Source organism: Vanacampus margaritifer, chromosome 2 (genome assembly GCF_051991255.1).
Source record: "Vanacampus margaritifer isolate UIUO_Vmar chromosome 2, RoL_Vmar_1.0, whole genome shotgun sequence".
In the NCBI taxonomy this organism is placed as follows: Eukaryota; Metazoa; Chordata; class Actinopteri; order Syngnathiformes; family Syngnathidae; genus Vanacampus; species Vanacampus margaritifer.
The window spans coordinates 55,934,215-55,951,074 of NC_135433.1; the positions used below are offsets into that span (position 1 = coordinate 55,934,215).

Sequence of the window (16,860 nt, forward strand, 5' to 3'; positions counted from 1 at the left end):
ATGATTTTTTTTCCGATTTTTTTTTTAAAAATAATAATTTTTACCTCTGAACTCCAAGTGACTTGTTGCAGACTCCCTAATAGCAGAATCGGACACTTTCCCGCATACCTCCATATGCAATAAGATGGTCATGTTAACTTACTGGCTCTTGTTAAATGATGATATAATTTGTCATCATTTGCGTGTTCCAAAAAATGGAGATAAACTTCTTTGTGAGGAAGACTCCTTGCAAGGATGATTTATTACAGAGAATCTCCGGTCACACACACTGAACATCACGTAAAGAGTGGAATTCCAGCGTGCACGTGCCCCCTCCCTTGTGAAAGACAGCTCTTTATAGAATCGAGTTTGAAAGTAAAATGCCTTTTCTCCTCCCATCATGAATAAGTAAAACAGATTGGTTCTCACACAATATGTTACATAACAGAATTTTAGTACACAGTTCGCACCTGTGTTCTCTTTGTAGACAAAATATACTCTTCCGTGTACCAGCTCGCACTTTTCCCAAAACAGAATCTCAGTCAACAGATTGAACTTGACATACAGCGTGTGTGTGTGTTCTCTCTCAAAGCAGAATATGTTCTCACGCAGGACACTGAGAAGAAATTTTAGACAAAAACAAGGTACCAGATAGGTTAAGGTCAAGTTATACTGAGTTAACATAATTACACCTGCTCTACACATCTATGACTAAATTCAACATGGTTAAAATATGAAATAAAGAATTAAAAATGTTAATAATGTATAACACTCTCAATAAAGGAATTAATGTGTATACTGTTTTGTGGTTTGGTCTCTAATCCCTTAAAAAAAACAAAAAAACAATTTTAAACAGAAAAAAATACTCAAAAAAACCCAGAAAAACAATTCAATAAAACAGAAAAAAAATACTAAAAAAAAACAAAGCCGCCCCCCAAAAAAATTAGTCAGAAAAACAGGACTTTTCTTTTTCCAAGTGAATGCAATACGCTTCCGTACTTCCTACACCTGCTCTGTTTTTCGGGAATATTTTTTTCCCCTGTTTTTTTTTTTAATTCTGTTTTTAAAAAATAATAATTTTCCCCGTTTTTCTGAATTTTTTTTTCAGCCTGTTTTTCTTAATTTTTTTTGATAGAAAAAAAATATTCAGTAAAGCAGAAAAAAGTATTCAGAAAAAAAAAATACTAAAAAAAACAAAGCTCCCCCCAAAAATTAGTCAGTGTTTTTTTTTCTTCAAGTGAATGCAATACGCTTCCGTAAACAATGACTTGTTTCTACATATGTTTGAAATTAGAGAGAGTCCTTATAACATGAATGTCAACTGTCTACTAAAAATAAATAAAACAAGAACAAATATTAAGCAAAGGTGTGTTTCTGTAAAAGGTGTTAATTTGTGGAATAATTTTGAAACTGACCTGAAAAGATGTCAGTCACTTGCTGAATTAAAAAAAAATATTTAAAAGCAAAGTTTTTAAAAAAAAATACTTAAATCAAACATGAGCTGTTAAAATTGTATATATGCTGTAATTTCTTTGGATGTATTGGTATCAGTGTAATGAACATTGTATATGTGAGTATAAGGATATGATTCATAAATGTATTATGGTATATGCCTATGAATTTCATGTACATATGTCGCTGGCAGCGGTAAGGGATGCCGTCAAGCTGAAGAAGGAGTCCTATCGGGCCTTTTTGGCCTGTGGGACTCCGGAGGCTGCTGACGGGTACCGGCTGGCCAAGCGGAATGCGGCTTTGGCGGTCGCTGAGGCAAAAACTCGGGCATGGGAGGAGTTCGGTGAGGCCATGGAAAACGACTTCCGGACGGCTTCGAGGAAATTCTGGTCCACCATCCGGCGTCTCAGGAGAGGAAAGCAGTGCACCGTTAACACTGTGTATAGTGGAGACGGAGTGCTGTTGACCTCGACTCGGGACGTCGTGAACCGGTGGGGAGAGTACTTCGAAGACCTCCTCAATTCCACCAACACGCCTTCCTTTGAGGAAGCAGGGTCTGGGGACTCTGAAGTGGGCTCCCCTATCTCAGTGGTCGAAGTCGCCGAGGTGGTTGGAAAGCTTCTCGGTGGCAGGGCCTCGGGGGTGGATGAGATCCGCCCGGAGTTCCTGAAGGCTCTGGATGTTGTGGGGCTGTCGTGGTTGACACGTCTCTGCAGCATCGCGTGGACATCGGGGACGGTGCCTCTGGATTGGCAGACCGGGGTGGTGGTTCCCCTTTTTAAGAAGGGGGACCGGAGGGTGTGTTCCAACTTTAGAGGGATCACACTCCTCAGCCTCCCAGGTAAGGTCTATTCAGGGGTGCTGGAGAGGAGGGTCCGTCGGGAGGTCGAATCTCGGATCCAGGAGGAGCAGTGTGGTTTTCGTCCCGGCCGTGGAACAGTGGACCAGCTCTACACCCTCAGCAGGATCCTCGAGGGTGCGTGGGAATTCTCCCAACCAGTCCACATGTGTTTTGTGGACTTGGAGAAGGCGTTTGACCGTGTACCTCGGGGAGTTCTGTGGGGGGTGCTTCGGGAGTATGGGTTACCGAGCCCCCTGATACGGGCCATTCGGTCCCTGTACGACCGATGTCAGAGTCTGGTCCGCATTGCCGGCAGTAAGTCGAATTTGTTTCCGGTGAGGGTTGGACTCCGCCAAGGTTGCCCTTTGTCACCGATTCTGTTCATAACTTTTATGGACAGAATTTCTAGGCGTAGCCGAGGCGTTGAGGGGGTCCGGTTTGGTGGCCTCAGCATTGCATCTCTGCTTTTTGCAGATGATGTGGTGCTGTTGGCTTCTTCAAGCCGTGACCTCCAGCTCTCACTGGAGCGGTTCGCAGCCGAGTGTGAAGCGGTTGGGATGAGGATCAGCACCTCCAAATCCGAGACCATGGTCCTCAGTCGGAAAAGGGTGGAGTGCCCTCTCCGGGTCGGGGAGGAGGTCCTGCCCCAAGTGGAGGAGTTCAAGTATCTTGGGGTCTTGTTCACGAGTGAGGGTAGGTTAGAGCGGGAGATCGACAGGCGGATCGGTGCAGCGTCTGCAGTGATGCGGACGCTGTATCGGTCCGTTGTGGTGAAGAAGGAGCTGAGCCGAAAGGCGAAGCTCTCGATTTACCGGTCGATCTACGTTCCTACCCTCACCTATGGTCACGAGCTGTGGGTCGTGACCGAAAGAACAAGATCCCGGATACAAGCGGCCGAAATGAGTTTCCTCCGCAGGGTAGCCGGGCTCTCCCTTAGAGATAGGGTGAGAAGTTCGGTCATCCGGGAGGGACTCAGCGTCGAGCCGCTACTCCTCTACGTTAAGAGGAACCAGTTGAGGTGGCTCGGGCATCTGGTTCGGATGCCTCCTGGACGCCTCCCTGGGGAGGTGTTCCGGGCATGTCCTACCGGCAGGAGGCCCCGGGGACGACCCAGGACACGCTGGAGAGACTATGTCTCTCGGCTGTCCTGGGAACGCCTTGGGGTCCCGTCGGATGAGCTGGCTGAAGTGGCTGGGGAGAGGGAAGTCTGGGCTTCCCTGTTAAAGCTGCTGCCCCCGCGACCCGACCCCGGATAAGCGGAAGAAGACGGACGGACGGATGTCGCTGGCAAATGTGCGTATGTTAAAGTATACTTGTATATATGACTAGGTTTATGCATTTTCTTTTGTTGAAATACATTAACCCTATCATTGTATCAACATAAAACAAATAAGGGGCAGGACTAGATAAGTTTTTAACTTCCTCCTACCCATTTTAAACATATAAACTCTTTTCTTTCTTCCTATTCTTGTTTTTCTTTTTTACTCCAACTTCTATTTTATACTTGCAATGTGTTTTGTGTTTTCTTTATGTTTATATGTTTAATAAAACCATAAAACAAAACAAACAAACATAGTATATACCCGCTATTCCATATTATATTTGAGTGTGGGGAGTAATTGTGTACATACAAGAGTTTCATACATAATACAATACTGCCTGTTTATAGAATTCTGATTATTTAAAAGGTAATTTGTTTATTGTAAAATCACACAGAAGTAATATTTTTAGCCCACATATTTTGTTAAATAAAAAGTTTGTGACATAGTACCAAATAGCGTTAGGGTTGTTAAACCAGGATTTTAACCAATTATTTTGAGTGTCCCATTAAAATCTATATCCTTCAGGCCACCATCTTGTATTTCTTTAACCATTTGACCTTTTCTAAGATAGTGAGGCCTGTTCCTCTAAATAATATTAAAATTTATGGTATTCATCCATCCATTTTCTTAACCGCTTAGTCCTCACAATGGTCGCGGGGGGCGCTGGAGCCTATCCCAGCTGGCTTCAGGCAGGGTACAACCTGAACCAGTTGCCAGCCAATCACAGGGCACACAGAGACAAACAACCATCCACACTCACAATCATACCTATGGGCGATTTGGAGTGTTCAATTAACCTGACATGCATGTCGTTGGAATTTGGGAGGAAACCAGAGTACTTGGAGAAAACCCACGCAAGCACGGGGAGAACATGCAAACTCCACCCAGGAAGGCCGAAGCCCGGACTCAATCCCACGTCCTCTGCACTGGGAGGCTGACGTGCTAACCAGTCAGACACCGTGCCGCAATTTATGGTATTAATTGTTTTAATTACTTTGTCTGAAACAGCTGTGGTACAACTTGGGTATATTATTCTAGATAGACTTTCTATTTTTGGAAACATGATATGAATCAGTAAGCTCATGTACAACAACATGGGGGAACTAGAAAAATTCCCGCGGAAATTTGGAATGGGACTGCTGACTCTTGTAAATGAGCTGAACAGTTTAAAATTTAAACCAGTGGAATCGCTCAAGAAATGTGGAAGTTAACCATAATCAACATCAACTAAAAATATCTCACTGTCCCTTTAAGAAAAATGCACTTTCACACACACACATTTGACTTTGTAAATGAGCTGAACAGTTTAAAATTTAAACGACTGGAATCGCTCAAGAAATGTGGAAGTTAACCATAATCAACATCAACTAAAAGTATCTCACTGTCCCTGAAAATGTATTTAAAAAAATGTAAATGAGCTGAAGAGTTTAAAATTTAAACGACAAAAATCGGTCAAGAAATGTGGAAGTTAACCATAATCAACAGAAACTAAAAATATCTCACTGTCACTTTAAGAGCGCACACACATTTTTTACTTGGAGCCGTCACGCGCCCCACATTCCATTGAGATTGTATGAGAGACGCACCCCTTGAACAAAAGTCTCTCACGACTTAACGATTCGAGATACAGATTCAAGAAATGGCTCGTTAGAACGGCAAGGGTTTGGGGAACACGAGCATGTTCTCATTTTTTTAATCGGATGAAAAATGACCAAATGAGAGCAGGTTGAAAACTTATGATTTATCAGAAATGAAAAGCGAAAGGCGCCTGAATTTAACATGGAAGAGATAGGCGAGTTCGTCTGACTTGTCCTCGCATAAAGTGAAAATAAAGGTACTAAATGACACCTTAGCCAAATAAAAGTTAGTTTGTCTGACAGAAGACACTCGTGACTACAAAATGTGAGAATTTGATGTCTAGTGAGCAAAGATTGTGGCCATGGTGACGAGTTGAAGTGAAACTTTTGGAAGTACATTTATGTGTTCCCGCCACTCTAAAGTTAATTGCTCCACTCTGGCACTTGCAATACACAACAATGGGAGAAGGCTATTTGTCTGCTGTTTGCTCACTGTCTTTGAACCCGCACAGAGGGGAAAGCTTACATTCCTTAAAAAAGATTTTGACACTGAGCTAAAGATGGGAAAAATTCCTACAAAATGAGCTAAAATTCGTATCGGTCGGATAACGAATGCGTGCGCAGCCTGTCTTGGAAAAAGGTGGTTGATCTGTAATTTGTTCCCCCTTTCTCCATTCATTTCCTATGGGAGTTTTTGGGGAATTGCGTCGCCATGGTAACTCGGAATTCCTAGAAAAGTAATGCCGCACCGAGTCAGATCGAGCCGCAACGTTTGATACCTCATTTGTCCCGGTGCGATCTACAGTACGGTCCGCATTTAAGCGGAAAAATCCGCGGAAGATGATATAATAACCGCAACTAGAAAAATTCCCGCGGAAATTATGAATGGGACTGCTGACTCTTTGGTAATGAGCTGAACAGTTTAAAATTTAAACGACTGGAATCGGTCAAGAAATGTGGAAGTTAACCATAATGAACATCAACTAAAAGTATCTCACTGTCCCTGAACATGTATTTAAAAAAATGTAAATGAGCTGAACAGTTTAAAATTTAAATGACTGGAATCGGTCAAGAAATGTGGAAGTTAACCATAATCTAAAAATATGTCACTGTCACTTTAAGAGCGCACATACATTTTTGACTTGGAGCCGTCACGCGCCCCACATTCCATTGAGATTGCATGAGAGAAGCACCACTTCAACAAAAGCCTCTCACGACTTAACGGTTGAAGATACAGATTCAAGAAATGACTCGTTAGAACGGCTAGGGTTTGGGGAACACGAGCATGTTCTCATTTTCTTAATCGGATAAAAAATGACCAAATGAGAGCAGGTTGAAAACTTATGATTTATCAGAAATGGAGAGAGGAAGGCGCCTGAAATTAACATGTAAAAGACAGGCGAATTAGTCCGACTTCTCTTGCTTAAGGTGAAAATAAAGGTACTAAATGACACCTTAGCCAAATAAAAGTTAGTTTGTCTGAAAGAAGACACTCGTGACTACAAATTGTGAGAATTTGATGTCTAGTGAGCAAAGATTGTGGCCATGGTGACGAGTTGAAGTGAAACTTTTGACTTTTGGCAAGAGATTTGTTGGTTCCCGACACTCTGGCTAATTGCTAAAACAGAGTGTGTTAAAATGCTATATGACTCACTGTCTTTGAACCCGCACAGAGGGGAGAGCTTTCATTCCTTAAAAATAATTTCGACACTGAGCTAAAGATGGGAAAAATTCCTACAAAATGAGCTAAAATTCGTATCGGTCGGATAACGTATGCGTGCACAGCGTGTCTTGGAAAAAGGTGCTTGATGTGTGATTTTTTTCTTTCCATTTCCCATTCATTCCTATGGCACTTTTTGGAGTAGTTTTTGGGGTATTGCGTCGCCATGGTAAGTGGGAATTCCTAGAAAAATAATGCTGCACCGAGTCAGATGGAGCCGCATCGTTTCATACCTCATTTGTCCCGGTGCGATCTACGGTACGGGCCGCATTCTTGCGGAAAAATCGGTGTGCTATAATAATAACTAGAAAAATTCCCGCGGAAATTTTGAATGGGACTGCTGACTCTTTGGTAATGAGCTGAACAGTTTAAAATTTAAACCACTGGAATCGCTCAAGAAATGTGGAATTGCTGACTCTTGCAAGGTGGAAACACGCATGTATGTAGTACTTGTAGACATAGTAGTAGTAGTATAGTAGTAAGTAGTAAGCAAGTACAAACAGAAGTAGTAGTATTAGTAGTACTTGTAGTCATTTTAGTAGTAGTCAATTGGCTAAGATGGCCGCCGACCCGGGTGGGCGAGGGGGAGAGAGTCCTTGCCGTACCTAATTAATTGGCCAAGATGGCCGCCGCCCTGGGTGGGCAGAAAGGCGGTAATCCAGGGTGTACCTAATTAATTGGCTAAAATGGCCGCCGCCCTGGGCGAGCGGAGTGGCGAGAATCCTGGGCGTACCTAATAAATTGGCCAAGATGGCCACCGACCCGGGTGGGCAAGGGGGAGAGAGTCCTTGCCGTACCTAATTAATTGGCCAAGATGGCCGCCGCCCTGGGTGGGCAGAGTGGGGATTAATTAGGTACACACCTAATTAATTGGCTAAAATGGCCGCCGCCCTGGGCGAGCGTAGTGGCGAGAATCCTGGGTGTACCTAATTAATTGGCTAAGATGGCCGCCGCCCTGGGCGAGCGGAGTGGCAAGAATCCTGGGCGTACCTAATCAATTGGCCAAGATGGCCTCCCCCCTGGGTGGGCAGAGTGGCGATAATCCAGGGTGTACCTAATCAATTGCCAATCCATTACATTTAATAGAAAAAATAAAAATAATAATAATAATGTGTTATTTTTGAAAATGTATTTTAAAAAATGGAAATGAGCTGAACAGTTTAAAATTCAAACGATTGAAATCAGTCAAGAAATGTGGAAGTTAGGCATAATCACCATAAAGTAAAAGTATCTTACTGTCCCTTTAAGAAACATGCACATTGACGCACAAGCACTAGCACGTTGGAGAGACGTCACGCACCAAGCCTCTCACGACTTAACGGTTCAAGATGCTTAAGGTGAAAATAAAGGTACTAAATGACACCTTCGCCAAATAAAAGTTAGTTTGTCTGAAAGAAGACACTCGTGACTACAAAATGTGAGAATTTGATGTCTAGTGAGCAAAGATTGTGGCCATGGTGACGAGTTGAAGTGACGTCACGCACCCACATTGCATTGAGATTGAATGAGAGAAGCACCCCTTCAACAAAAGCCTCTCGCGACTTAACGGTTGAAGATACAGATTCAAGAAATGGCTCGTTAGAACTGCAAGGGTTTGGGGAACACGAGCATGTTCTCATTTTCTTAATCGGATAAAAAATGACCAAATGAGAGCAGGTTGAAAACTTATGATTTATCAGAAATGGAGAGAGGAAGGCGCCTGAAATTAACATGGCAGAGATAGGCGAGTTGGTCCGACTTGTCCGAGCTTAAAGGGAAAATAAAGGTACTAAATGACACCTTAGCCAAATAAAAGTTAGTTTGTCTGAAAGAAGACACTCGTGACTACAAAATGTGAGAATTTGACGTCTAGTGACAAAAGATTGTGGCCATGGTGACGAGTTGAAGTGAAATTTTTTCAAATACATTATTTGGTTCCCGGCACTGGATGGCTAATTAGCCAACAGAGTGTGTGAGAAAGCTAATTCAGCCACTGTCTTTGAACCCGCACAGGGGGGGGGGAGCTTTCATTCCTTAAAAAAGATTTCGACACTGAGCTAAAGATGGGAAAAATTCCTACAAAATGAGCTAAAATTCGTATCGGTCGGATAACGTATGCGCGCGCAGCGTGTCTTGGAAAAAGGTGCTTGATGTGTGATCTTCTCTTCCCTTTTCCCATTCATTCCCAATGGGGAGTTAATTTGGGAGTTTTTGGGGAATAGCGTCGCCATGGTAACTGGGAATTCTTAGAAAAATAATAGCGCAGCGAGTCAGATCGAGCCGCATCGTTTGATACCTCATTTGTGCCGGTGCGATGTACGGTACGGGCCGCATTTTAGCGGAAAAATCGCTGGAATAATAAAAAATAAACTAGAAAAATTCCCGCGGAAATTTTGAATGGGACTGCTGACTCTTTGGTAATGAGCTGAACAGTTTAAAATTTAAACCACTGGAATCGCTCAAGAAATGTGGAAGTTAACCATAATCAACATCAACTAAAAGTATCTTACTGTCCATAAAAAAATGTAAATGAGCTGAACAGTTTAAAATTTAAACGACTGGAATCGGTCAAGAAATGTGGAAGTTAACTATAATCAACATCAACTAAAAGTATCTTACTGTCCCTTTAAGAAACGTGCACATTCACGCACGCACATTTGACTTGGAGACGTCACGCGCCCCACATTCCATTGAGATCGCATGAGAGAAGCACCCCTTGTACAAAAGCCTCTCACGACTTAACGGTTGAAGATACAGATTCAAGAAATGGCTCGTTAGAACGGCAAGGGTTTGGGGAACACGAGCATGTTCTCATTTTCTTAATCGGATAAAAAATGACCAAATGAGAGCAGGTTGAAAACTTATGATTTATCAGAAATGGAGAGAGGAAGGCGCCTGAAATTAACATGTACAAGACAGGCGAATTAGTCCGACTTCTCTTGCTTAAGGTGAAAATAAAGGTACTAAATGACACCTTAACCAAAAAAAAGTTAGTTTGTCTGAAAGAAGACACTCGTGACTACAAAATGTGAGAATTTGACGTCTAGTGACAAAAGATTGTGGCAGTGGTGACGAGTTGAAGTGAAATTTTTTCTAATACATTATTTGGTTCCCGGCACTGGATGGCTAATTAGCCAACAGAGTGTGTGAGAAAGCTAATTCAGCCACTGTCTTTGAACCCGAACAGGGGGGGGGGCTTTCATTCCTTAAAAAAGATTTCGACACTGAGCTAAAGATGGGAAAAATTCCTACAAAATGAGCTAAAATTCGTATCGGTCGGATAACGTATGCGCGCGCAGCGTGTCTTGGAAAAAGGTGCTTGAAGTGTGATTTTTTTCTCATTCATTCCCAATGGGGAGTTAATTTGGGAGTTTTTTGGGAATAGCGTCGCCATGGTAACTGGGAATTCTTAGAAAAATAATAGCGCAGCGAGTCAGATCGAGCCGCATCGTTTGATACCTCATTTGTGCCGGTGCGATGTACGGTACGGGCCGCATTTTAGCGGAAAAATCGTGGAATAATATATAATAATAATAACGACTAGAAAAATTCCCGCGGAAATTTTGAATGGGACTGCTGACTCTTTGGTAATGAGCTGAACAGTTTAAAATTTAAACCACTGGAATCGCTCAAGAAATGTGGAAGTTAACCATAATCAACATCAACTAAAAGTATCTCACTGTCCCTGAAAATGTATTTTAAAAAATGTAAATGAGCTGAACATTTTAAAATTTAAATGACTGGAATCGGTCAAGAAATGTGGAAGTTAACCATAATCTAAAAATATGTCACTGTCACTTTAAGAGCACATACATTTTTGACTTGGAGACGTCACGCGCCCCACATTCCATTGAGATCGCATGAGAGAAGCACCCCTTGTACAAAAGCCTCTCACGACTTAACGGTTGAAGATACAGATTCAAGAAATGGCTTGTTAGAACGGCAAGGGTTTGGGGAACACGAGCATGTTCTCATTTTCTTAATCGGATAAAAAATGACCAAATGAGAGCAGGTTGAAAACTTATGATTTATCAGAAATGGAGAGAGGAAGGCGCCTGAAATTAACATGTACAAGACAGGCGAATTAGTCCGACTTCTCTTGCTTAAGGTGAAAATAAAGGTACTAAATGACACCTTAGCCAAATAAAAGTTAGTTTGTCTGAAAGAAGACACTCGTGACTACAAAATGTGAGAATTTGACGTCTAGTGACAAAAGATTGTTGCCATGGTGACGAGTTGAAGTGACGTCACGCACCCACATTGCATTGAGATTGAATGAGAGAAGCACCCCTTCAACAAAAGCCTCTCGCGACTTAACGGTTGAAGATACAGATTCAAGAAAGGGCTCGTTAGAACGGCAAGGGTTTGGGGAACACGAGCATGTTCTCATTTTCTTAATCGGATAAAAAATGACCAAATGAGAGCAGGTTGAAAACTTATGATTTATCAGAATTGGAGAGAGGAAGGCGCCTGAAATTAACATGGCAGAGATAGGCGACTTGGTCCGACTTGTCCGAGCTTAAAGGGAAAATAAAGGTACTAAATGACACCTTAACCAAATAAAAGTTAGTTTGTCTGAAAGAAGACACTCGTGACTACAAAATGTGAGAATTTGACGTCTAGTGACAAAAGATTGTGGCCATGGTGACGAGTTGAAGTGAAATTTTTTCAAATACATTATTTGGTTCCCGGCACTGGATGGCTAATTAGCCAACAGAGTGTGTGAGAAAGCTAATTCAGACACTGTCTTTGAACCCGAACAGGGGGGGGGGGGGGGCTTTCATTCCTTAAAAAAGATTTCGACACTGAGCTAAAGATGGGAAAAATTCCTACAAAATGAGCTAAAATTCGTATCGGTCGGATAACGTATGCGCGCGCAGCGTGTCTTGGAAAAAGGTGCTTGAAGTGTGATTTTTTTCCCATTCATTCCCAATGGGGAGTTAATTTGGGAGTTTTTTGGGAATAGCGTCGCCATGGTAACTGGGAATTCTTAGAAAAATAATAGCGCAGCGAGTCAGATCGAGCCGCATCGTTTGATACCTCATTTGTGCCGGTGCGATGTACGGTACGGGCCGCATTTTAGCGGAAAAATCGTGGAATAATATATAATAATAACAACTAGAAAAATTCCCGCGGAAATTTTGAATGGGACTGCTGACTCTTTGGTAATGAGCTGAACAGTTTAAAATTTAAACCACTGGAATCGCTCAAGAAATGTGGAAGTTAACCATAATCAACATCAACTAAAAGTATCTCACTGTCCCTGAACATGTATTTAAAAAAATGTAAATGAGCTGAACAGTTTAAAATTTAAACGACTGGAATCGGTCAAGAAATGTGGAAGTTAACTATAATCAACATCAACTAAAAGTATCTTACTGTCCCTTTAAGAAACATGCACATTCACCCACGCACATTTGACTTGGAGACGTCACGCGCCCCACATTCCATTGAGATTGCATGAGAGAAGCACCCCTTGAACAAAAGCCTCTCACGACTTAACGGTTGAAGATACAGATTCAAGAAATGGCTCGTTAGAACGGCAAGGGTTTGGGGAACACGAGCATGTTCTCATTTTCTTAATCGGATAAAAAATGACCAAATGAGAGCAGGTTGAAAACTTATGATTTATCAGAAAGCAGTCCTCTCCATCCGCATGTTGACAGCATCCCACAGCAACCGCGCAAGCACCGGCATCCCATCGCTGTCACTGAGGTGTACCTTCCAGACATGATCAGAAATAAATATTATATATCTGCAAACATACTTTTGATAGGAGGAGCACTAATAAAATGTTTGTTTGTTTTTTGCAACAACTAATGTACTTACCCCGTCTCTACACCACAAGTGAAGCTGTGACAGCGGGAAGTGGCCAGCAACAGATAGGTAGCGAATACCTACAGTAACAAAGAAAAAAAACATTATTAGTTCAAGAGTCCCGCTGAGACACACCAATCAGATCAGGAGGTGACGTAAAGAAAAGTAGAACTTTGTGTGTGAAAACAATTTTCAACATGGAACGTACCCATAAGTGCTGCCACCCGGTGGTACTCCTGGCGTAAAAGGTCCTGCTGGGCCAGCTCGACGGTCAGACGAGGGGGGAAGTCCAGGACAACAACCTGCACAAAGTTTAAAAAAGTAAAATATACATCTGGAGCAAGATGAACTTTCATTAATATTCATCAACTGCTTAACTACGGGAAAAGGCTGAAATGTATTTTAAACAGAACATATTTGACATATCATGCAAGTACATACTTGAAATGTAAATGTATGAACTATATGAAGGAAATGTGTGAATTTACGTTGGGCCAGCGGCTGCAGACGGTGCGCAAGAACTGGCCAAAGTCAGCCGCTGCCTCAGCGATGGGGCGGCCCAAGTTGTTGCTGGGAGCCAAAATGCAGACCGCCTCGGGTGACCGAGGCAGAACAGCATTCAGCACCTCAGCACGCAACTCGGAGGCCCTGGCACCCGGGGTGGACATCACGCCAAAAGAGAAATGTCCCTCCGGCATCTTCACAACCCCATCGGCAAAGGCTCGCAGGTGGGAGTCACCAACAACCAGGACAAACTATTAAAGAAAAAAAAAAAAAGAAGTAATTGATTTTTTTTTTTTTTTAAGTATTTAAAAAATTTAAAAAAAGACAAATGAAGGTTAATTTGTTTTACAGGCAGTTTATTATAAAACATACCTTGTTGTCCTGGTTCAGTGATGGAATGACCAGTTTGTGCCTCCGCCCAGTCACAGCTGAAACTGGCCATTCCCGAACTCTGTGGCGCCAGCCAGTGCCTCTGCCTAAAATGATGCACACACAGAATACCATGTCAAGTCTCACAACTTAAATTGCTGACAAAGCACAGTACAAGTTACACTTTGAGTGTATATGAACCTGCAAAATATTGGAATTTCTAAAATAATCGATTGTAAAACTGCTGCAGAAGCAATTAAAATAAAATGATGACTGACCTGGTACCAGAGCCTTGGCACCAACAGAGGACACCTAAAACATAGACATTACAATTGTAGGCATGTGCAGTCACCTTAATGCAGAGTAAAAAGCAAACATAGGTTGTAATGCTTAAGTTAGTTTCAATGAAAATTGACCAGGTCTTTTCTACATACAAGTGATGTTAATTCAGGCCAGGTTTATTAATGAAATTATTAATCACGAAAGAGATTCAAGGACTTAACTGATACTTTTGTTTGTGTCTGAAATACAGTCACAATTGATCAAATTTGGTAGAATTTTCTGATCAAATACATGAGCTAAAAGGCAGCAGATTGTACCAGCCTAACTTCACAACAGCACCATCTACTGATAAATGTAATGTACTCCAACTACTGTCAAGTGTTAAAACAATTATTGGCTTGACATTATCATTTCAACTGTTCCTCCCACAGTCATGCAATATACCATGTCTGCAGTTATTAAATAAAACATGTGAAATATCTGTGTCCAGGATAGGCATCTCACAAGTTTTTGATCAATGTTAGTGAGTTTATTTTAGACATCAGTAGTTTGAAAACTTCTTAGAATATTTGAAATCTTGTAGAAAACAGACTTCATCAAAATTCTATTCAGAATTATTTTGACATGAATAAAGCACTGCACAAATCACATGTCATACACTCTATATTCGTAAAACTGTGCCCCGATGAAGACAAGCTTGTGTTTAAACACGTTGGTAGTCCATTTTTAATAAAGGATTTTTTAACATTACTAATGAGTGTCTTGCATAAACAGACTGCTTTTTACACAAGCCTTTTAAGCTAATTTTTCTGCCTGATTCTATATTTGTAGCCTGAAATATTGTGTATTGCACATTAACAAAGAATTCAATAGAGGTAAAGTACATGCTGGGGTGCGCTGTTTGGCCTCAGTTCCATAGCAGCAAGGTCCAGCTTCTTCCATTGGCGCTTGGCTGCCTCTGAACGCTTCCCCTTCCGCGGCATGCTGCTACAGCAAAGAAAAAAAACTTGCCATGACAAAGTCAAAAGTAAAGATTCAACATCAAATTTGTACTTAATCTCAGATGTGTATGAAGCATTAAAAGCGTACACTTCCGAAATCCCTCATTGGCGCCGCTTCGCTACACCGTCGACACTCACTCAACCCCCCCCCCCACGTCGACGACAGACGAGACAAAAGCCTTACTGTATATTGTAGCAACGAGAGATGTACACAATTGAGATTTAGAGCCTACTCTAACTTTTCTTAGTTTTTTTTTACTGCACATTAAAACTTTAATGTAACATCTGCTAGCTCTTTGCTAGCGCTAGCAGGTGCAGCTAGCATGTAGGCTACCATCTCTAGCACTTAACTTTTCCAATCTTGTTAAAACAGCAACATAACGTTCAAACACATCAAATACGTTTCAATACTTCGCCAGTATTAACGTGATGTAGTTTAGGATGGGGAAAACTTGCAAAATCACACTTATTTAGCATTATTCACCAGACTACAAACAATTGCCTTGCAACTTACCTCAGACGAGATGAAATGGGAGGAGTAGGTTCTCGAGAAACTTCTAATTGGTGTCATTAAAGCGTCTCTCATTGGCCACAGCACAGACAAGCAGAAAACGAACCAATCAGGGAAAAGAGAGAAGACTAGATCCAACTATCATCAAGATTGGTTGCATTCCATTGAGATTGTATGACAGACGCACCCCTGGAACAAAAGCCTCTCACGACTTAACTCTTCAAGATACAGATTCAAGAAAGGGCTCGTTAGAACGGCAAGGGTTTGGGGAACACGAGCATGTTCTCATTTTCTTAATCGGATAAAAAATGACCAAATGAGAGCAGGTTGAAAATGTATGATTTATCCGAAATGAAGAGGAAAAAAACACCCAAATTAACATGGAAGAGATTGGCGAGAGAGTCCAATATCTCTTCGCTTAAAGGGAAAATAAAGGTACTAAATGACACCTTAACCAAATAAAAGTTAGTTTGTCTGAAAGAAGACACTCGTGACTACAAAATGTGAGAATTTGACGTCTAGTGACAAAAGATAGTGGCCATGGTGACGAGTTGAAGTGAAATTTTTTCAAATACATTATTTGGTTCCCGGCACTGGATGGCTAATTAGCCAACAGAGTGTGTGAGAAAGCTAATTCAGCCACTGTCTTTGAACCCGAACAGGGGGGGGGGCTTTCATTCCTTAAAAAAGATTTCGACACTGAGCTAAAGATGGGAAAAATTCCTACAAAATGAGCTATATCAAGATACGCATTCAAGAAATGGCTCGTTAGAACGGCAAGGGTTTGGGGAACACGAGCATGTTCTCATTTTTTTAATCGGATGAAAAATGACCAAATGAGAGCAGGTTGAAAACTTATGATTTATCAGAAATGAAGAGCGAAAGGCGCCTGAATTTAACATGTACAAGACAGGCGAATTAGTCCGACTTCTCTTGCTTAAGGTGAAAATAAAGGTACTAAATGACACCTTAGCCAAATAAAAGTTAGTTTGTCTGAAAGAAGACACTCGTGACTACAAAATGTGAGAATTTGACGTCTAGTGACAAAAGATTGTTGCCATGGTGACGAGTTGAAGTGACGTCACGCACCCACATTGCATTGAGATTGAATGAGAGAAGCACCCCTTCAACAAAAGCCTCTCGCGACTTAACTCTTCAAGATACAGATTCAAGAAAGGGCTCGTTAGAACGGCAAGGGTTTGGGGAACACGAGCATGTTCTCATTTTCTTAATCGGATAAAAAATGACCAAATGAGAGCAGGTTGAAAACTTATGATTTATCAGAAATGGAGAGAGGAAGGCGCCTGAAATTAACATGGCAGAGATAGGCGAGCTGGTCCGACTTGTCCGAGCTTAAAGGGAAAATAAAGGTACTAAATGACACCTTAGCCAAATAAAAGTTAGTTTGTCTGAAAGAAGACACTCGTGACTACAAAATGTGAGAATTTGACGTCTAGTGACAAAAGATTGTTGCCATGGTGACGAGTTCAAGTGACGTCACGCACC

General features: G+C 41.7%; 1 protein-coding gene across 6 annotated transcripts; it reads right to left on the reverse strand.

The window, feature by feature from the left end:
• Positions 1-12,478: 12,478 nt before the first annotated feature.
• LOC144042725 (uncharacterized) lies at positions 12,479-15,968 on the reverse strand. 6 transcript variants are annotated; one of them, XM_077555628.1, is made up of 8 exons: positions 15,358-15,968; positions 14,727-14,826; positions 13,839-13,872; positions 13,564-13,667; positions 13,176-13,442; positions 12,896-12,989; positions 12,700-12,767; positions 12,479-12,591 (listed from the first exon to the last, which is right to left on the reverse strand). In XM_077555628.1, the coding sequence occupies exons 2-8, from the start codon at positions 14,823-14,825 to the stop codon at positions 12,502-12,504; spliced, it is 756 nt and encodes a 251-aa protein (XP_077411754.1). In that variant the 5' UTR covers position 14,826; positions 15,358-15,968; the 3' UTR covers positions 12,479-12,501. The 6 variants fall into 6 exon arrangements, with proteins under 6 accessions (XP_077411754.1, XP_077411753.1, XP_077411755.1 ...); XM_077555627.1 differs by having other exon boundaries at positions 14,727-14,829; XM_077555629.1 differs by lacking the exon at positions 15,358-15,968 and adding an exon at positions 14,932-15,351.
• Positions 15,969-16,860: the final 892 nt, after the last annotated feature.